At 44.0% G+C, this 22,836-nt stretch overlaps 3 protein-coding genes across 8 annotated transcripts in view; 1 reads left to right on the top strand and 2 right to left on the bottom strand.

Moving 5' to 3' along the window:
* The window catches only part of LOC6730048 (tyrosine-protein phosphatase 99A), a 110,707-nt gene extending 104,513 nt beyond the window's left edge, over positions 1-6,194 (bottom strand). For all 4 annotated transcript variants that reach the window (XM_039294530.2, XM_016177762.3, XM_016177765.3 and 1 more), the window contains exons 1-2: positions 5,788-6,194; positions 445-871 (exon numbers count right to left, since the gene is read on the bottom strand). In XM_039294530.2, the coding sequence (XP_039150464.1) occupies positions 445-559 (115 nt within the window). In that variant the 5' untranslated portion in view covers positions 560-871; positions 5,788-6,194. The remainder of the gene's footprint in view (positions 1-444; positions 872-5,787) is intronic.
* Positions 1-22,836, top strand: part of LOC6730049 (uncharacterized protein C2orf42 homolog) — a 179,083-nt gene that overhangs the window by 106,696 nt on the left and 49,551 nt on the right. The gene's annotated exons all lie outside the window — the stretch shown is intronic.
* LOC27208041 (chymotrypsin-elastase inhibitor ixodidin) lies at positions 13,971-14,501 on the bottom strand. Its single transcript, XM_016183666.3, has one exon. The coding sequence runs from the start codon at positions 14,460-14,462 to the stop codon at positions 14,181-14,183; it is 282 nt and encodes a 93-aa protein (XP_016036815.1). The 5' UTR covers positions 14,463-14,501; the 3' UTR covers positions 13,971-14,180.

Here is a 22,836-nt window from a genome sequence, read left to right as displayed (position 1 = left end):
ACACAACACACAGCCAAGGAAAAGGCAACAATTGCACGGGAAAAAAAGCATTTCCAATACGAAAAACCAGAGTGCGGGGCCTTTGTTTATTTTTGACATTGACGTCCCTCATTAATGTAAACGACGTCGACTGCTGGCATAAAAAAGGCGACCTTCTGTAATTATAATTAATACAAAAAGAACATGAGCCCTCTGTACCCCCATTTGCCGTGTCAATGAGTCGCGTTGACCCGAAACCAATACAGGAAGTCGAGGAGGTCCTGCGGCCCAAGGAGTGGGGTGAACCGAATGCCAGGAGCCCCGCACAAATTGCGTCTTTCGCGGCATTAAAAATTCCATTAGCTGCAAACTGCCCGCCTTAATTAGAGTCGCAAACAAAAACTGATAGAAATTTTGATCGCAGCCCCCCTTCGCATATATATACAATATTTTTCCAGGACTTACCGAAGATTCGTCCTGCCCGCGTGGCAGGCAAGGTGGCCAAAATCAGGAGCAGCACAAAGCCAGGAATGATGAGCCCTCGATGATTTCCGTATGTGGCCGATATGCGCAGCGTCATTTTGTTTGATGCGATTTGTGGAGTGGTTTTTATGTTTTCCGTACTCTTCTATTTGTTAATCTAAAGCAATTTTTGCGGTGGTTTGCGTTACGGTTTCTTTGGTTTTTGTTTAATTTCGTAGGATTTCGGTTGTGGTTCTCTGCCCTTGGTTTTTTCAAAATCAATTTACATTTATTTTTTCCAATGCCAATTAAACTTTGTTTGCGCTATGAACTGTTACGTTTTTTAGTTATTCACGTGTTATTCGTTTCTTATTTTTATTTTTTCTGTTGTTTGCACCGATTTTGGCTTTAGGTGATCATTTTGAACGAGCTGCAAATACGAGTGAGAGAAAAATGGCAATTAAATTTTTGGGTAAACAGAAGCGCGTTTGAATCGCTTGCAATTGATTTAGGCATTCAATTCGATTGGGTGTATGGTTTCGGGAAAAGAGATGTCTATGCTACAATTATTCAAATGTATATTTCGCGATGCATTTGTATAGTTTTAAACACCTTTTCTGCATATCTCAACTCTTTTTCTTTGTGGCTTCTTCTCATTTGTCAGGCTTTTTTGATTCCAGCAGGACTCTTTTTCAATTTTCAGTTTTAGGGGACTTTTACGCTCTCCTAAAATCCGGACAGACACACTATCCCTTTCGTTTTAGTTTTTGCGGCTGCGAAATTAACTAAAGATGTCAGTCCGGAACAGCAGGGAGTATAAAGTCCGCGAGTGCATGTGCATGTGTGTGTGTGTGATAAAGTTTATATGCTGAAAATGAATTTGGCATTTTTACAACAAGCGAGAACAGCGCGAACGGCGCTCTCGGAAGTCTGACAGCATAAAATGGAGTGAAATCTCTGCTGGTGGTGTGCAGTCAACTAATGTGGCCAAAAGTGGAGATGCTGGTGGTGGTGTTGGTGGTGGTGCAGGCGAGTGGTGCAGCACAGTGGGTGGTTGTAAAAGCGGGTGGCTCACAGTAAAAGTGAAATGCGCCGGAGGCGGGCTGCACATTTAATGCGGCAACAGTTACAACATGTGGCAGCAAATGGCGATTGCTGTTGGCCCAAACAACTTGGCTTTTGACTATAAAAATGGCAAGAGCGACAGCCAGAGAGAGAGAGAGAGAGTATGCTGCCACGCCCTCTCCTTGCCACTGCGCCCCTTTTCAACTTTGGCAGCAGCTCGTGCAACACCAACAAAAACAATGACAACAACACTACGGAACGCAACCCGCCGCACATTGCACATGACGTAAATGTTGTGGTTGCTTTTAAAAACTTTGTTTTAATGTGTTTGCTGCAGGCTGCAAGTTTATTTTTTGTTAACCCCTCGCCCCTCGCCGCTCCCCTGAGCCCCCACCCGTGTTGACGTTAAAATTTAAAGTTCAAATTTGTAACTTTCACGGCAAGTTTCAGTGAAAACACAGCGATGTGCAGACGGCAAATCGTTTCAAGCCTCAGGCGTTCCTACTCATTTCACTCCACAGATTTTGGCATTTCTCGGCTTTAACACAGGCACTTGTTTTAATTTTTGTAGGGCCCCTTTCAGCCGGCTGAGCTGCTCTCCGGTATTATTTGCATTTTATAAACAATATTGTGATTGGGTAAAAAATGAAAGGAGTGCTGGTAAAATATTACACACGCCGCACCTGGTAATTGAAGTTATTTTCCATATTACACACCCCGGCAAAAAACTCGTTGACTTTTTCACAGACACCGCAATGTGCGTATGAATATTCGTACACAAAAACCAGGTTTGTGCAAATAGGTTTTTCATGAAAACGCTGCTGTTGTCGCTCGGTTTTCGTGGCCAGGAAACGCGGTATTAACGCAAGTTTGTTTGAGCGCTCTTTAAAAAGAAAACCCCATTAAAGAGATGATTTTTTAGGAGCTCAAATATTGACCTTGCTTGAGAATCTGGCAAATTCTGGATTAAAAACTGCGGTTGATATATGTTCTTGTCTGGCTTTAATTGGATCTTGTACAACATTTTAATTGCAATAGCTCAAGCTGAATGTGTTTTTAACGATGTAACACGCAAATGCCTTCGAAAACAGCCAATTTGACTGGTGCTGATGTTGTTGGTGCCACCATTAATCGCTATTATTTGTTCTCGGCCAGAATTGGGCTTGTGTAATTCCTTGAAAGAGTGGACTCCTAATGAAGACATGCCAGCGAGAAGCCCATTAATAGTCGCGGCTAGACGACCTCAAATAGTCAACGCCTTACGCTAAGCACCTTAACGACAATTGCCCCCTGGAAAAGCATTTTCATCTCCGGTGGCAGTTCGTCAGTGGTCGTCGCTCAACAAGTTTCACCCGCCCGGACGCCCCGGAAAATGGAAAAGCGAAGTGGGGTAGCCAAGCACCCAACCACCCAAATCCAGTTCGTAATGACCGGTTGTGGATTGCAGAGTGGCGCAATGTGCCCGATGGCAATTAAAGTGCCTCGGAACTTGTACTTCTACTTGTACTTGTGTTGTTGAGCAACATTTTCTCAATTTTCCACATAATTCCAAACGCAGTGCAGCGCAGTCCACTGTCGTCCAGACCGTTCCTTTTGACCATTAGTAGTAGTAGCAGTCCCCTTTGGGTCCGCAGACAGTTCCGAGCCGCTTTCATGCCCGAATGCCCATGCCCCATGCCCCAAACACAAATGGCGAGCGGAAGGCAGTGAGGAGCGTTAAGTAGCTGGATGTCAGTAGCCGATTTGCAGTTATGACAGCCCCACTTTCCCACCACCAACTGCAATGCTGCTCCCCTTTTTGGGGGGACGAACTTTAAATTAAACAGCAGCAAAGGCGAAAGGCAGCAAAAAGCAGCGGGATGTGACTTTCCGCACAGAGAGAAAATGCGAGTATATTCAAATTGATCAATACTACACGCATATGTGTCTAAAGTGTATCAGTCGTTCACAATTGCTCATAAAACTTTCATTATTTTATCACTCGTTTATTGTCCTATTTTTAGCAACAGGAAAACCATTATGTTTCCACTTCACATGCACCTCCATTTCCCCTTTCGCAATGATTTATGCCCATTGGGAAAAATAATAAAATGGATAGGAATTTTATAAATTGTAAAATATAATTTACAATATATAAAAATAATTGGTATTGCCCAACTGGTTGGATGAATATCCTAATATGCAGTTTATTACATCTAATTAATTATTCTTTTGTTCATTGTAAAATATTTGATTTATTGTTTGAAGTGATTTACAATTAAAATAGATGATGCTCTGACGCTTTTTTCTCTGTGTATGCAAAAAAAAAAAAAGGACTGGGCGTCAGTGAAGAGCGAAAAAATATGGCACTGCATTTGGCATGAGGCACGGGACACGAGGCATGCGGCTTGCAGCATGCAGCATGGAGCATGAGGCAGGCAACAAGCAGCCCGGGAATTGCCGGAGTAGAATCATACAAAATATGCAGGGAACAGCGGCAAAAGCAGCAACATCAGCTGGAAACAGCAGAGCAACAGAAGTTGTAATTTACAGCTTATTTACGTTGGAATAAAAAATGAATTAAGACAACGAACCAGCAGCATGACAGCAGCTTCCTCCCCGGGCAACTCGCAAAGGTAAATGCATAAATAAATCAGGCAAAGTCCAGCAGTAAAAAAAAGTTGGAAAAAAAGTGAAAAGCGCGGTGGAAAGCGGGAAAAGCGAGGGAGCGGGTAAATGCAGGAGTATAATTAAATGCTTTGACATGAAAGAAAAGCAGTCAGCTAAATGGGAATGCTGGAACTTGGTTAATTAGCACGGCCAGAGGTGTCGCCGAAGTCCTTGCAGGACTCAAACTTCGAACACATAGATCGAGTCAGCTTCAACTTAAACCATCAAGATGTGTATGTCCTGCAAAAACACTTGTCACAACATCGCGCACTTGCATCTGTATACAGTTGCAAGTTGCAACGGCTCACATAGATGCGGATTATAATGCCAGATGGGTTCACAATGGGTGTGCAAAAGTAGAGAGAGAATAGAAATAGAAATAACAACTGCAGCGGTGGAAGCTTAAGTGCAACTGCAGTGGCTGTGTGCCTCAAGTGCTGGCACAAAGGGGTGGGTGGGCTTGCACCAGCGACAACAAGTTGCACGCCTTTGCTGCAAGTGCGACTGCAATTGTTGCCGCATTATAAATTGCAGAGCTGCAACAATGAAATTATTACACGACGCGCAGCGAAATGTATCACATGCCAGCCACATACGCCTAATCATCTTGTAAGCACTACTGTAAAGCATCGGTAAAAAGGACACTCGACTAATTCGGTTTGGATGCCCGGGCTGCTGGCTGAATTTATATTATTATTTGCTGATGTTTGCAATTTGGGCACGTGCCGCAAATTCTAAAATAGTTGAACGTGTGCCACACCAGTCGAGCCAAAAATCCGGCTCCACCAAAAGGTTAAGCACACAAACACTCTCGATTTTTTTTTTTTTTTTTGCTTTTTAGTGCAAGGACCAGGGACCAAGGACCATTTTTGCGCTCCGCTGGCTTTGTTGACAAACACATTTTTTGAGTGGGGCAACATAATGCGAGAGTGAAGTGAAGTAGAGCTGCTGCCGAAATCAGCGCAAATTTAGTGGCAAAGCAAATAAATTTAGTTTAGTTTTGCCCAGCCATTGTTGTTTATTTTATTTCATTTTCATTTCATCTTTACTGAAGTCGCTGGCTGGCTTTTATTGCCCCAACAAATGGCAGTCGTGGCATTAGGAAAAGTGGCGCAAAAAGGGTTCTCTTTTCGGCTGGGTGTTTGTTCAATGGCACATACAGTCGATCCGATGGCCCTTTGTTTGGAGCCCCAACTCCCACTCCCAGCGAATCCTAACAATAATGTCGGCTATTAGCGGCAGGGCATGACCGACAGAATCCCGGGTCAGCAGTTTCAAATAAAACTTTGCGCCAGAAAGGGTCTTAATTTTGGCTGGAGATGCCAAACCGATTTCTGGGCCAGAACAGACCGACCGACTAACCAACCGCCGCCCACGACACTCACTAATTAAACTAATTAACTGAGATGGCCGAGGGATAAGTTGGCTAAAACGTCGCTTCAAGACGCAAATTGAAAGGGAAATCGCTTAGCAAAGTGGGTCAACATAAATCCAAAAGTCCGCCCCAAAATGCAAAATGCTAAATATGCTGCAGTACGACGAGCTTGGAATTTTCACCCAGTTCTCATCCAGTTGCCTCGCTTTCGAATCGTTTAGTTATGCTTGTGGGTCACCAAATCTGGGGATAACCACCTTTTGCTGTGTTTTATTTTCCGCAACGCAGGACCTTCTATCAGTCAGTGGTTTATCCTCGAGATCGTCGGTATTTGGGATCCTGCTACCCGAATCCAAGCACACGAACACAAATAAAAACTTAACACGGAACTGGACAGCGATTGCCGCATTTTATATTTGATTTTCTCTCAACGCTTTATCAATATGCATGATTATTATTCTGGCATTCACTTGAGCTATTCGCCTGATTTTCAAGCACTTTTCGTGGCCCGTTTCGGCCGCTTTGGCTGAGATACATTCAGCGTCAGGATAAACGCGCACACACGCGACGCGAACGCACGAAGTCCGGCAGCGCCAGCGGACACATCCTTACGAGCGCACAACAAACACGAAACTGAGCCGCTTCGTTTTTGCGCAAATAAATTCCCAGCTGAAAGGCAGAAGCCGCCGTTGCCGCTGCCACTGCCGTTGCACCACCGCCACACCCCCCGGAAAACCCCTCCAGAATAGAAGGTCGGTGGTTCGTGGCCGACTTCGGGTTTCCAGCGGCTTTCCACCACACACACGGCCGTCTCCCGAACTTCTTTGCGAGCTTCAGTGTGTGCTGTTGCCTAGATTTGTGCGCGGGTGGACGCCTCGGCTGTCGTCCTGCCGAGAGCGAAAGGACTCTCTCTCTCTCTCTTTGGGAGAGCGCTTGTTCCACTTTAAACTCCGAACTCACCATGACAGAACTCCGAATTGCGGTGGCCTTATCACTGATAAGAGACGCGCTCTTTGGCGGACACGACCTGCTCAAATCGCTCAGGTGACGAGCGTTGCGGCACAAACAGAACTGAAACGATGGCAGCAAGTGTTTGAGGAATTTCTAAGGCACTACAATGAGGTCCTGGGCGGACCGCAGTTTGCTTTGGCCACATATAGCAGCTCTTTGAATGAAAACAAATTTTAAATTTAAATAATAAGTTATATTTTAGTCTATAATAAACGAGCTAAGCTTCAATTCATTTTCCGAATCTTATACTACGTTTTTTCTGATTATATTCAATATTCGAAAAATATTTAGAATAATTTATTATTTAATATTTAGAATAATTTATTGATTTAAAATTCTAATAAAATAAATCAAGACATTACATTTTGGAGTTCTTCACAATCAATGGACCTTTTTATTGTTGACAGTTATTTGTACAGTAAAAATGCGTAACATTGTTAGTACATTCGTGATAATGTTAGTACTTGCCAACAGCTGTAATGTCTAGAAAAGACTTCGAACAAATTTATAACCCCTGAATTTCATCAACAGTAAATCGGTGATTGTGTATGCGGCCTACTGTTGTCCTGTGACCGATTTGTTCACAGAACATTCAACCGCAACAGAAGGTTTCCGTAACATTTTCGAAAATCACCCCTCGGTCCTGTGCGAGTGTTGTTTTTATAAGTTGGTCTACATTCGAACTGAGTCCTGGTCCTGTTAACGCGTTTAACAGGCTATTGAACAGAGAATGTCAGTGCAATGTTATCGTATTACATTCGGAAAGGGGTTGGAAAGCAAAACATTCTGCTAATAACATTCGCAAAAAGAACGCCTACGGAATAAGATAACATTCGGTGTTAATCCGCATTTGGATGTGAACCTGCAGTTGAAGGAGAACTTGTTTCGGTCTATGTTATGTTTACATTACAGACACCTTCTACTTTTAATTTTCGAAGAACGTTAACAATATATTCGAATCGAATGTTCTATTAATGCGAACATTACATGAGCATGTTATTTATAAAATGCTCTGTAAAATAAATGTTCCGATAACATAGTTCGTACAACATTGTCAGATTTTCTTAATTTTAAGACCTTTATATGAAATATTTTATTTCTTGGCAAAATATATTCTAATTGTATTATTTACCGTAAATTTAATTGGATTTCGCAATAAATTTGCCATCTGACAAAACTGCCAGTCCATCCCAATAATTTGTTGTGCTGATCAGCGTGTTACTTCCGCAATTATCCCAGTGCCTCAGGCACCTGCCCCTAAACGTTGGCCACACCCCTCGAACCGGTCAATTGCCCACAATTTAATGGCCATAAGGAGAGTAAGGGTACCCACCCCCGCCAGCCACATCCTGATGCAACTGAAGATGCGAACGGAAGAGCTGAAAAACCCACCCTCGAGGAAGTCGCACTGCAATCGTGTTCGCAGTCCTGTAATCGCAGGCAATTCTTGTTGTTGCCGTTGTCAACGCCTCTCAAAAAGGGAGCAAAAGGCAACATCAAGGATCAACCCCTAAACTCAACCAGCGACGATTTATAACAAATTTTAAATTGCAAAAAATTGCAACATTGATGAGGGATCGCGATCTGGCGTCGGGCGAAACCGAAACTAATTCGCAACAAGCGCAATAAAAATTATGAACAATAGCGGAAATTAGCCATGGCATCGGAGGGTAGGGAAAGTCACTCACTCGCCCTGCGGTTTTCCGCCAACAGACAGCGCAGCGAAATGGCAACCAATGCGTGACGAATGCAAGCTGCGTTCAACAAATGGGGGAAAGTACACAGAAACAGAAAGTGCTACAGTTAATCAGGTCAAAAGCTTGTCAAAGGAATTATAAATCAGAAATCCAAATAAAGAAATATTTGGAATGGATTGAAAACAAATTGGGACGTTCTTTATCTATCTACTCAAGCAATTGACATTAGTAGTTCATATTAAAGATAACTGAAACGACAGCTCTAATTTTAACCATATTTATAGAAATACTAGATTCTCAGTGCACTGAGTTGCAATTGCAGATGACATTGGGGATAACACTTTCGCTGGGGGCCGGAAGTTCAAGGGGGCGAAGTTCAGGGCCCTCCCAGCGAACACAAACTTTAATTAGCAACTTTTTCGATTTTTTCCCATTCCACAGCCATCGTCAGGCAGTTTCCATGTCCTGGGTCGCATTTGAGTGGCTGCTGCAGCTTCCGGCACTGCACCTTTTTGCCCCCGAGCACATGTTCGTGGTAAGTTGATACCGCTCGGTATATTATCTACATGTAGCGCATAGATGGGGATGCGCAAAAGTTTCCTCCTCGGCTGGGATCAGGGATAAAGGATAAAGGATGCTGTGCTGCTGCTGCTGCTGCTTCGTGGGCGAATGACACTTGACAGTGATTTATGGCCGGGCCACTGATAACCCGCCAAATGCAAAGGCAAAAGCGAAGGCAAAACCGAAACCAAATCCAATGCCGAACGGCAAGTGCAAATCCAGGGCAGAGGGTGCCCGATTGTCTCACCAGAGTCACCCCCTCGGATTCCAATTTATCTATAGTAGATCTCCTCGCATATATACATCTAAATATATTTCCATGCCGCAAATGCTGCAATTTCGAGCCAAAACGCTCGCATGTGCAATCATTTTTTATCGCAAATCTCCCGCTCTCCACAGCTCACAACTCTAAGCGGCTGTTGCGAATCGCTGTCATGTGGTGAGGTCCTGCCCCGCCCCCTGGACGCTTACCACTCGCCGCCCCCTTTTTGACTGCCCAGCGGGGTGTTAAATTGCCAGGGCTGCTGCCTCAATTTCAGCGTCATTCAGCGCCATTAACCTTCTGTCAATTTCAATAAGTCAGCGTCGGAAAACTAAAAAAGCAGCCTGCCATTCATGAAAATCTGCTGCAATTGCAGGACCATACGAATATCCAGAAGTAATACAATATTGATAAGCAGGACGATAAGTGACCAAGCGCACAGGCGAGAGGGGAAATCCAAATCTAAATTCGAGCTTGTCAAGCTGGACATGCATGTCCTGAATTACACTCGTCTGGCTGGCCAAATACCACAGGGAATGGCCCGAAAATAAATTGACATTGTTAATGCTGCAAATTTTAAAGTCCGAACCCTGCACTTGATGGGCTGTTGAAATTCTAGACAAGCCAAGCGTACGATTTCCTTTCCTCTCCAAATAAAGGCAAAGGTATTCTCGGGCATCACACAGAGGCAGTAAGCAATTTGGTTTTATTTATTGCAGGAGCATATCTCTTTTTCGAATCTCCTCGAATATTACGTAGTTTTCATTTTCTTCCTCGCATTCGGTTGGGTATTTCAGATTTCAGGCATGAATGAGCAATATTGAAACAATATGCATTTCCTCCAGCATTGTTTAAAGATGAATTGATTCTGATAAAGAGATATACAAAATTCCATGCGCAAACACTAACTTCTGGAAAATGTAATAGATTTTTACACACAAATTATTGTGCAACAATGAGAATATTCAATTTACTACTCTATTGCCCATCGATTCAACGTTGCTAGCTTTATTCCACTTTATTGCCAATTTGCGTGAATTAATACTCGTATTAATTTAGCCCTCGTAAGCTGGCGGCTTTAACTTGAAATTTGCCGTCAAGTGACAAACCGCGAAACAGAGAACTTGCCTTCCACAACATCGATGGCAGTGTTTTCCACTATTTTGTATTTTTATCCCAGGTATTTTGTATTTGTATGCCGGCGAACGTGAACACACCTTTTCTGACCGCATTCCCCAGGCGGCGGACATCGGGCCGTTCGTTTGGTGGCTGCGCTTGTTGCCATTTCCGTTTCCGGTTGCCGCTGTCGTCGTTGTCATGTCTACATGTCCTGCGTCCTGTATTCTGCATGTGTGCGTCCGTCCCGTGTGTGCATATGTGTGTGTGAGTGCGCGCGAGTTTGGCGTGTTGCACATAAATCGTTTAAAATAAAGTGATAATTGCATTTGTGTTGCAACTGTCAAAGTGACGTCAGTCCAGGAAAGTCCTTTGCAGCTGCACGTGTATTGGTGGCTTAACGGACTGAACCGAACTGCCTGCATCGCGAGGACGTTTTATGAATGTCGCCGCCGCATGAATAATTGCGATAGCAGCCAATTTGAATGTCCCCCCGTCCCATTCAGCCAGTGATTCCTTCCCGTTTTGCCACAATTTCGGGGTTGTTTACGGCCCCGTTTGTATGTTTTAATTTCGGTGTCACTGTGAAGTGGATTAAAGTATTTCCATCGGCTTACAACCTAAAACGAGTGCAACCCTCGGCAGTTAAGCCGCCCATCGAGTTGCACTCCGGGCTCCTCAAACGACATACGCACTTTTTTCCGCCGCATGCACTGGGAAAAACTTGCAGTTACAATCAGGGGAAGATATTTTAGAGTTCAGGATCAGAAATTTGATTTCCTACCATCTAACTTATGGCTTTTCAAAGATGATTTTGACAGACGTTCATATAAATATACAGTCATATCTTTTTGAACTGATTTAAGGACTACAGAAACAGAGAACCCCTCTTGAAAAACTCCGCCTAATGGTGTGAGGAACTTTTCTCAGTGCAGTTGCTTGTGAATTTATGGCGACTGATATATAAGGCATTTCTACCTCGGACAGTGCCTGTGATTAATATGCAACACCCCGTTGGCTCGTTGGCTCGTTTTCCCATTTTCCCGCTTTCAGTTCGAAGTTCGTGTGAAGCGACCAAGTGTTTCCCCCGCACCCCGAAGGCCGATCAGCCAACCCTCTCGTTCGAATTGAATTGTTACGCAAATAGCATTAATATTTATATTGTTTTTTATAAGGACTACAAGGGTGCAGTGCAGACGGGACGTCAATTGCGATGCTAAGTGCCACTGCAAACAGAGGAGAATATTGCATTGAATGGGAATCCTCGAGAGATCCGCGGCATGTGGCAAATTAGGTTGCCTTTGATGCGCGATCACGGCGGCAGAAAATTAATAAAAATTGTGGCACAATTGAGCCAACATTAATTCACTTAGCCAGGCACTTGCCGAAAGTGTTTCGTTTACTTGGCCAGCTGTCAAGGACCTGCCACGCCCCTTGACCCCACTGACCTGCATTTTTTGGGCGGTCCGGGTCGTGGGGTTCAATCGACACGAACTTTGCGTGTTTGCCGGCTGTCGAAGCGTCGAAAAAGAAAAAAAAAGCACGTGTCGATTTGATGAATGACGTTTATTAAGCAAACAATTTCGAGCTATTTGCAGCCTAATTGAGCCCCATGCATCAACGTGTTGTGGCAGTTAAATGGCTTATTAATATTTAAAAGATATTTAAAACTAAAAACGCTGGTAACCCGCATTGTGTACAAAATACGAACACGACATACGAATGTAAATGGACCTAATGCGAACATTAAACCCTTGCATGTCCCTCAAAACCAAAAAACAGGAAAAAAGGTGAAGGCAATCAAGTGCGGCTGGAAACATGAGAAATAACTGCAGTGAAGCAGGCTTTCGAGTGGAAATGAGTTTTGCATGCAGCACGCTCGCTCCTTTTGGAGGGAAAAGCCAAACGGGAAAATGGGGAAGGCATTTCCCATTAATTATAACTGCAATGCCCACACGTTTATGGTCGGAAGTGTAGCTGTGGTCAAGTTGCCCGAACTCCGACTAACTTGCCTGATTAGCTAATACGTCTCGTATCTATTGTCGGAATTTGGCAACACCTCAGCTTGATTTGCATAATTACTCCGAGCCACTTGACTGCTGCCAGGCAATTTACAACTTTCGGCCCGAAACTCGCCATCATTTGCACATTTTTCGGTTTGGCAACTCTTAAAAAATTAAATGAAATATGCATTACATACGAAAAGTTTAACCAAAAGTGCCACAGCTTCCGTGCCAACAAACTGGCTGCGATTTTCCCGGGCTGCAAAACTAGCAACTGTAGTTACAATAAATACATATGCAGCTCTGCCGACTGTCGCTGGCATTATAGAAATCCCGTTAAACCCACTTAATTCAATAAAACACCTTTCACACACTTTGCTCCAAAGCCGACAACAAACTATAACCTCCCGTGTGTATGTGTGTGTGCATAAGTGTGTCTATGAGTGTGTACATACACATGTGTGATGTGTGTGTGTGAATGGCGGCGCTTGAGAGCGTGCGCCAAAAGCTACTTCACGACGGCAATTTACGTTTAAAGTTGCTTAAAGTTGCTAACGACAAAAGTTATAATTGCATAACGTACATGCACTTGTTTGTGTGTGTGTGTGTGTGCGAGTGCAGGCGGGATAACGGGACCGGGCTTTTAGTGTGTGTCGCCTTAAAACTCACACACACACACTCGAACTTAGTGCAAAACACTCAAATTGCACGGGAAATTAAGTAACTGACTACTAGATATGCATAGTTATATATCAATTAGTTAAATATCTTGCGTTTGATGATGATATGGTATTAATTTTACTTAATATTAAGATGCTGTTTAAAGTTATAGTTCTCTATTTAAAGGTATATTTAGTTTAATTACCTACCAGGCAAACGTATCTAATGAGCTGTACTTTTTTATACACTTTTTACAAGCTTTATTTATGAATCTCCCTCGATACTTGCTGCCGCTTTTCTCTCTCTGCAGAGATGCAGCTAAACGCTGCTTCCTTGGCTGAATTCGTATGCGAGGCAGCATATGGCAGCCGGAAATGAAACGTAAATCAAATAAGTAAAGAGCGTAAATGCGCGCTCACACACACACATGCACACTCTGGACGAAGTACAAGTGTATTGTCATTAGCGACAAGGACGACACTACAACAACATCAACAACAGCAACAACAACGAGAAGAAGAAGAAGGGCGGTGTGCGATGAATCCGAGACGCTCCTTTTGCTCAAATTGAAAAGTTTTGGAGTGCATTTTTCACGAAAGTGGCAGCGATTCGAATGGAAAGGCGAACGGAGGAAATTGTTCATATTATAAAATAAAAGCGGAAAGTGTTGCGAGCAGGGCAATGACGAAAAGCCAGGCGAACGGCACGCCCAGCGACGCATGTCCTTGGACTCCGCCCACCGCCACCCACTTCCGCTCACGCTCCGCAGCCCATTTAGCCCGTAGAACCGACTCCCATTTTCCCAGCCCACTTTTCCAGCTGTCAGTCAACGGCAGGTTCGAAAAAATGTCAACGGCACTGTGGGCGTGGCTGTCTGTCGGTCCTTTTCTCCATTTTCATTACGTTGAAATGCGTTTCGTTGAATTAGAAACATTTCATTCTGCTGCTACTTCCTATTTCTTTGCTCCGTGTGAGTTTTCCTTCTCCCGCCACACTTTTCCCTTTTCGAAGGCGTTCCGGGAAGGTGTTGGAAATGTTTTATGTCTTAATAGCTTTTCGCTGGATGTGCGTCTTTCCTTTCCTTTCCTCTTCCCCTCTCCTGCTCCATCCAACGCAAAAAAAAACAGAAGCAGGGATCAAACATGAGTCTCGCGTTTGGTTTAATGGGTTAACGAGTTTGCATTTTCCCCTTTTCCATTTTCCATTCGTTTTTATTGAGGAATCTTCAATTAACGCTGCGGGAGTTGTGAAATTTGATTTCGCTCATCCAGGGGAAAATTTTCTAATTGAGTTTTAGCTCTTAGTAATTAAGTCGAAAAAACCTGTTGGCTTTCGCTGCTTTAAAGATCCTTTTGCTCACACTGGCTCATTGGAATACAGGTGCTGTTACTGCGAATCCAACCCATCTTGCAAATGCATCCATAGCGACAGTCCTTCACACAATCCAGGGTTTCCCTTTGTCCACAGGATCTCTCACAAGTACTACAAGGTGAAACTATCTCCTTGGAGGAGCAGTGAAAATACAGCCTCAGCATCAACTGAACCGATCCATTACTAGTCTGAATATTCCACATGGAAGTGGTCAGAATAAGGGCCAAAATGAAGAGCTGAACGTGTGCCATCGTCGAAAGTAGCTGTAAGACTAAGCCAAGTTAGCCAAAGTGTCTGATACAAATTGGCTAGAAATGCAAATGCTTGTGCATAACTAAATACAATTTTATGACAGCATGGAACGAAAACATAAAGCCAAATATGCATGCAATATGCAAACGCACGTTTGTATAAATTTCAGCGGACAGATTTCTTAGATCTTGCACTAAACTTGTGGCAAAATCAAATTTCTCCCTGTGTAAGCCTTTTATGATACTGAAATTCATAGACTAACTAATCGGCTTTAACCCAATGAGACGACGCCAGCCACATGAAAGGACCAAAATTAATTTGGCAACTCCCTAAAAATGCAACTTAAATGCAGGGCAGCATTTAAATTGCAGCTAACCAAGCGAATGTGGAAAACCAAATCCCAAAGCCGAATGAAAATTAGACCAAGCAAAACATAATTTCAATTTCCGCTGCAATTATTTGCGGGTCTCTCGATTGTTGTCATTTTGTCACCAGCTTAAATAATTAAAATCCCAAATATATGCACGTATGTACATATGTATTTTTGCAATGGTCAAATTGCCGGCCCCCTTTTAAGGTCACCACCGCGCATTAACATTATAATGCAGTTGCACCGAGCCGATCTGAACGCAGACTGACCAGTTCGAGTATAACATTTTCATAATATATGACAACATATGACAACAGCATTAAAAAAGGCCACAAATTTTCAATTTGGCCCCGACAAGCATTTGATACGCGACCGAAATTTGCGCATGAAAAATTCAGTTAGATAAATCCGTGATACTGTCGTCCCATGTGAATTATTACCGCCAACCAAATTGATATCCTGCACTTTGAAAAAAAGGACCTTCAAATCGATGCAATATGCTATACAATGCATTTTAGGAATAATGTTTTTCCTATTGAAGAAAGTAATCATTTTATCATAAAGTGTGGTCGTTCATTAATAAATATTGAATGTTGGCTATGCAGATGGTGATTTTTCCGGGTGCATAAGCCCTTTTGGCCGCCATCCTGTCAACGCCATTCATTGGGCTCGTCACTTTTGGTTGGGCCCAAAAAATTGGGGGTCAATAAAATGACTCGAAAACACTCGCCTTGAATGGAGTTTTTGGGCCTGGAATTTTGAGAGGACGCAGGAGGAGCAAGTGGAGCTGGAGTGCTGGTGTGCTGGAATGGTATGATTCCGACTGTCATATCAGTCATCTAACCATTTAGATAGGCCATGGAGCGCAGAAGGCAACGATGCGTGGTCGTTAGGCCCTGCTTTCCTGCTTTTCTGCTTTCCTGCTTTCCTGACTCCACTCCGCAGTTCGAATGGAGTCTATGGCACGAATGCCATTGCCTTTCGGTTGTATCTTAATGAAGTATCGATTTCTGGCATCGACTCGACGATTTCTCGATTTCATGTGCCCTGCGGTGGAATTCCTTCGAGTCATGTAAATCACTTATTACATTTTCGCTTTCCGTTTGCTTCCTTCGACGTCCTTTTCCCTCCTCTCGGCTGCCTCTTTGGGTGTGCTGATGCACAAAAATGCTTGCAGAAAATCCCCAGTGGTTGAATCTGGGAACTTAATCTCAAATTAGTTTTAAGCCCGTAACGGAATTTGACTAACTGAATTGTCATAATGGCAAATAACAACGGAAATAATGGTCCTCTGGTCGAATAAAAATGAAATCAGCCGGAGCGGGCGAAGCAATCTAAATGCATGTGAGTGAGTGAGTGAGCAAAGCTGTGCGCGGTGGCGTATACGTGATGACTTTGCAAATGGATTGTGTGTCTGCTGCTGTGTATCGTAATCACATAGCCGGCTAACATCATAAAAAGTATTGGATGCTTTATTCGCATTAGTGCGGCGCTCCGATTCGATCAGGGATAATTTGTTGGCTGCTAATGCCGAGGCAATCGCCTCCGCAGGACCTTGAATCCTTGAATCCTCGCCTGAGCTGTGCGAAGTGTGCCCATTAATTATGGCCACACAAATGGATTTCATAATTCCAGGGGCCAGTGCCCAGTGCCCAATGCCAAGTGCCTGGGGCCCAAAATAGTGCACTTAAGTCCCCAGCCGAATTGAGATATTTTGAATATTTGAATTTCATTTGAATATGCATGAGCCGTGCTGATGGAGCGATTAAAACGCCGTCTGACACTCTCTACCCAACTTTCGTTACTTTTCCTTCGCAGTTTTACTTTATTTATTTGGCCTAACGCTGCTTTTTTCTGTTTGGTTCCACTCTGTCAGGCACTTAAACAAATGAAGCTGTCGCCGTCGCGTTATTTATTAGCCGAGCTGGTAAAAATGTTCAGCCTCAAATGCTTTTTTATTAATTTGCATTGTGGCCAACTCGCAGACTAGCGCACACAAATGGCTGGAGCAGAAGGAGGTGCACTGAGCGAAAACAATGGGTTGTGCTGTAAAAGTGATGCAGACTTTTGAAGAGCTGAATGATGATGTTAAGGTATATGACCTTAAGCATCTAGTTCAGCTGTAGTACTATCCCTAATGCCATAACTTATTTATATGTTTATATGTAGTAGTTCAAGTCTTGTATCAGTTTTTTCTGCCAGTGCAGCGCGGGAAGAGTGGCCGCCATCTCGTTTAGCGACTGCAATCTGAGCCTGCAACGTGGCTTATTTGTCTGGCTGGAGATGCCAAAATGGCTGCTCGTCTTTGGCTCCGCCCCCTTGCCACCCAGAAACCCCTCTCCCTCCCCTCCAACTCCAGGATACAACTCCCCCCCTCCTACGGACCCTTTATCGTATGTTAAAGTCAGAGCACACAAAATTTTTAAGTGGTTTTGCCGAAAGTTTTCGAGTGTCGGAGTTCGAGAGCCTTCAGCTCGGCTTTTGTTTAAAATGTTCCGGCTTTTTAAGCGCCACGCTGAGTCGGCCTCCTGCCCGCCGAGGGGCGTGGCCGGTCGCGTATATATCTATCTATCTTTATATGTATGTATATAGATCTGTATATACTGTGGAGACACACACATGGCTGGCACGCTAATTCGCAGCGGGTGACAAAGTAAATTATGATATTCGTTTCCCGACTAACAGACTGCGTGCACTTCCTGCAACGTCTATTTTTCCTTTCTTTCCTTTTCGCTTTCCTCATTTCCCCCGGAATTTTCCGCCGGACAGCGCGGCAGGTTCAACGGGATTTCCATTATGCCTGGTCTGGTTTTTGGATTGGGATTGGGGTACTGGTGGATTGGAGGATTGGAGGATTCGGTTTTCGGGCCGTGATTTGTTGCACGGCCAATGTCGCGCCCCCGCGATGAGCACTCCGGAACTTTGCGTATCTGTTTTTGAGCTTCTTAATGGAAAGTTTTCGGGGCGAAATTTACGATTGGGGGCCGGTCTACGTGAGGATTCACCCCCCCACCCAACCGGCGTCATGTGAAGATAAGCCGGAAAATTGCAGGGGCTTGGGGGTTGAGAGCTGTTTGACTGCATCTGAAGCTCGCTTAAAGCGAATTAGTTTAAGTTTTCGACCATCGAAGGGCGAGCTGTTTGTCACGTCGTTTGCAGTTGCAGTCCTGATCTTTGTTTGCATTGGCCGGAGCTGCTGCTCCATCAAAGCCATTGTTTGTCCTACGGCGATGATGGGGAGCCGGAGTAAATTAACAAGGACTTAGCTGCATCTGCAGCCAGGAATGAGCTTACACTGGGGGCCAAATTGAGGGAAAGCAGCTGGAATAAAATATCAATTTTAGTTTTAAATACAATTTAGAGAAAGGTGTAAACAGATTGAGCTGGATTAAATGAAAAACCTTTTGGAGCAACAACGCTTTGAAATCACAAGCAAGTTGTTTTAGGCTTCTGTTGTGAACTTACCTTTCTGAAACACAAGACGTTCTGATAAATTCAACTTATTTGCCTTTCTTGGCGTGCAACTACAAGATTCAGGGGCGTGCAGCTCGTTTTGTTTACCTCATCGCTGGGAAATCTGCTGGCCAAGAAAGGTCCGCACATTTTCGTGCAAACTTTGTTAACTATTTAAGACATAATTTAGCAAATTATTTTCCTCCATTCTGCTGCTCGTTGCAGGGTAGGGGCGGCCCAGCAGGGCGTGGCGGCTGGGAGGCGGCTCATAAGTAAATATTATGCAAATGAGAGCCTGGGGACCAGCCAGGCCCCCTCCCGAACATCCCACCCTTGACAACAAGGGGCAAACTCAGCCTGCGCGAGCTTAGCTGCAGCGAAAGTTACTTTTTTCAGCTGGAGCAGCTGGCTTGGCGCCATGTCCTTGCCATGGCTGTTAGTTTTTTAATCCTTTGCAGTTATTAATTTAATCGCACAGCTGCATTTCAGTAGCGTGTGCGGCATGAGAAAGGATGGTGCACGGTGCATGGGGGTGGGCTGTGGAAAGGCGTGGGAAAATCGCGGAGAGAGGCGTAAAGTTAGTGGCAACTTTTTGGCTGCCAGCCGTGACAGTCAGTCCGCTGGATGGCTTGACAAACGCTTGACACATAAATCCGACGTCGGCTTTAATTAGTCACTGGATTTGTTGTCAAAAGTTGTAACTTTCACTTAAATTATTCATGTAGCCGCTGTCACATGACGAGCCGCGTCCAAAATCATGGCCACCAAGTGGGTAAATCGGTGAGTTCATTATGTGGCCATAAATTATAAAAGCCGCTCAATGGCATTAAAGCATGACTAAATTGAACACAGAACTATCTGTTTACGTTTCTTGGAATTATCATCGATAGGCGGCAATTAAAATTCAAGTCCAGAAGCCAATGAAATCATCCTCAATTTTCATTGAGCCAAAGTTGGATAAACAAAGTGTGCACGTGGAGAAAATTCCTGGAATGAAATGGTCTGAAAATGATCAAAGCTTTGTTTTTAATATGGTACCTATTTAAATTTAAATCATTTGATTTAACTTTAAAGCCAAATGCCACATAAATTCATAGAATCAGCGACATTGATCTATGGTTTTCGCCTGTTTTTCCACTGCACAGCCTTTTATTTGATTGTTTTCCCAGCGCAAACAGACAGACATTCTTATAGCCGCATTATGCTTTAACTGATTTTCGCATTTGAATGATTTATGCTTCCCGCCAGACTCATTCGCATTCGTTTCACCTGCTTTAGCCGTCGGGCCAACGCCTTTGGGACCTCTTGTCTGGAGCTCGTTTTTCATAATTTTGCATGTGATTTGCGCTGGTTTTTAATACTCTCCCGTTCACTTTTTTTCGGTTGGGAGTGGTGGGTGTGTGGTGTTTTTGCCAATCGATAATCAAACGCGTGTGAAATTCGCATGCTGGGACATAAATTTATCAACAGGTTAACAAGTGACTTACACAAAAATGTGCTCATTCATTTATGGCCCGACTTTTGGGTGCTGCAAATTTTACAAGCTAACAGAATCATTTTACGCATCATTAACGTTTTTGTATTTCATATGCAAATTCGCCTAGTCCTCTCATCTCTGCGCTTGATCCTTGAAGACCAACCATCAGACGTCCGTCCAAACAAAGTCAAACTTTTTGGCAATGGATTCGTGTGTGTGACCGAACGACCGCTCCATTAGTGAGGTTCACTGAACATCGCAACGACGGGATTGAGGGGATGAAGGGGGCCGAGCAGGTCCTGCCAGGACCTCACCCACATTGGCCACATTATGTGCACGCAATGAGCCTTGAAATTTAGTTTTCGGCTAGTTTCAAAGGGTCAGAACTTGAGCTCCTGCTCCGGACACTTTCGGGATGAGGACTTTGCGTTCTTTGCGTGCATGTGCCAAGTGACAGGTTCCGGAAAATATGCATCCGCCTCTCGCATTACGGCAAATGAATTGCAACGACTTACGCTGCATTGGCGCCATTTAAAGCGCCATTAATTAATCGTAATTAAAGTGATTTTCTTTCGCCTTCTGGGCAGCCGCTTTTGTTGTGGTCACTCGCTGATTGAGCCTTAAATTGCCGGCATCGCCTTTTGTGGCCGCAATCGTCGCCATAATGAATCGTATTGCATAATTACTGCAAGCGGCTGCCGCAGCTCCTGGCCATTTTTGAGTTGTCCTGACCAGGACCACCGGAAGTTCGCAGTCCGGAGTCCAGCGTCCTTGCGTCCTTGAGTTGTGTGCGCAGGGTCTTTCGACTTGAGCCATATTTATGCACTCATGTCGGGTAATTAACAGCACAGTGGGCTTTTTGTTCCACACGCACATGTATGCATATATAGCCGGCATAATCGGGAGGCCCTCGTTAAATATATTTGAACAGCCAACAGATTCTACCGGGATTGTCTGTCATCATGGCATGGATCTCAGTGCTCGAAGCCGCAAAGTCTAAAACAAATTTGCACACAAAAAAATGGGCTCTTAATTAAATAGAACTAAGAACTCGGTTAATGGAGAAGATAGATAGATTTGAGTGAGTTTAGGTACCAATAATATGTATCTAATCACAATTATTCAATAGCAAGCTCCTTTTAAGCACATTTAATACTTGAAGCGCATATTTTCGCCCAGTGCATAATGGCACACATATTGGGATGTATGGTAAACAGATGTTGAAGTTCGAGTGCTGGACGATTGTGTGTGTGTGCGTGTGTTGTCGGTGAGGCGATAAGTGACATTTGAGTGAAAGCTTTGGCTCGGCAGTGTGAACGTGTTGGAGCCCCTCCCCCTTCCATGTGTGTGTGTGTGTGTGTGGGGTGTGCGTGTGTGGCGCGCTTTGGCAAGCCAACAAATATTTATCTATGCCAGTGGCCATTTAGCCGGAGCCTGCCAATAAAATTGCCATTTCTGTCATTGTCAGCTTAACGGCAAAGTGAGCAACAGACAATTGCGATAGTGTGTGTGTGTGTGTGTGTGGTAGGGGCACTACGTGTGTGTGAGTGTCGCACGAGTAGTGTGTGTGTGCGTGTTGCTTTGACAATTGATTAAATATGTGAAGTGTGCGCAATTATGTCAATTAAATGGAAATTACTTTATACCTCGGCCGGTGCTCTTTTGTGCTTGACAAATCACACGGAGACACAAACGAGTTTTATTGCCGGCATTAACTGATGCATAAAGTGAATAATGAGCGACTGGACTGCCGGATTCCTGAGCCCTGATAAAGAAGGCCAAAATAATTGGCTACCCCACCGCGCCGAGTTGTCATTGGCAACCGCAAAACAAAGTTCTCTGGCCCTGAAAGTGTTTGGCCAAATGCATAATTTATTAGCTGTTAACTTACTACGAGTAATTGCAATGCTCGAAATAATTGGCAGCCAAACAATGGGTTTCTTTGAAGTAGGCAAACTGAAGAAACGGGGTATCGATTACAGACAATGCACAGATATCGTACAATACTTTTAAGCCGCTCGAGCATATATTAAAATAATATTAACTAAAAACCATAGTTAGTGGCAGAAACAATTAACGTGGCCAAGCGAGTAACTGAGTTCGCATGGCCAGCTGGCTTAGTTAGAGATACAGATACGGATACAGATAAAAGAGATACACGGCATGTCCTTGCACACTACTTGTATATCCTATTACCCCTCCCCTCCCCCCCTTAGACGAGCTTCAAGTCCTGGCCCAAAGCGCGTGTGTTAATGGCAAAACGTTTAATGTTTCTGGTCACGTAATAAATCCAAATCTGTGCTCTGTGCTGCGCACGCTGTCACTTCCGTTTTATGATTTAATTTGTAATTTACTCCCAGGCTCTTCCCCCTCCACGGATTGTTGATCTTTTCTCTTCTTTTTTTTGGCAGTTAGTTGAGTTGATGTTGTTATTTTTGACAACGATACCTGAGGGCATGCTCCTGGGGGCTGTGTAGGCCTGGAAATAGAAAGCGAAATATGCTTTCCTGCCATTTCGATTATGGCGAATAGTTAACTTTTCGGCGGCAAACGCTGCATGGGGAGCAATTGGGGATGATGGATACGCCGGAGCACTGTTTGACTGCCACTTAAATTGCCCTGAGAAATAATCAATCCGGCTCCAATCATCGTTGTGTCCAATCAAGCTGGCCTCAACCCCAGCTCCAGCCATCCCTGGAAATGTGTATTTTGGACCACTAACAAGCTGCCCAAAAGCGGTTGCCATATCAGCATAAGTCAAGCATTTCCATGGACAACTTAAGCCTTATCCCTTTTTGGCTGCACTTACTCGAAGGGGGCACTAGTAACTTGTACACTAGAAAAAACCCAGATCTTTAATAAAATATAAATCCCTTTCCATCTATTCCAAAGTTCATCGTGTGTCATTTGTTTCGGTGTAGCAAAGTGTCAAGCGCCCAAAATTCTTTTCCTAGTCCCCTAAACTTGATCCCATCCCGACATTTGCTTCAAATTAACACCTCTGGGAGGCGGCTGACTTTTATGGTCTACTATTTTGCATATTGGAGCCACACAAATTGTGTATGGAAAATCA

Source organism: Drosophila simulans, chromosome 3R (assembly GCF_016746395.2).
Source record: "Drosophila simulans strain w501 chromosome 3R, Prin_Dsim_3.1, whole genome shotgun sequence".
Classification (NCBI taxonomy): Eukaryota; Metazoa; Arthropoda; class Insecta; order Diptera; family Drosophilidae; genus Drosophila; species Drosophila simulans.
Note: the sequence above shows the minus strand (reverse complement) of the source record. Positions and strands in the feature narration are given on the sequence as shown.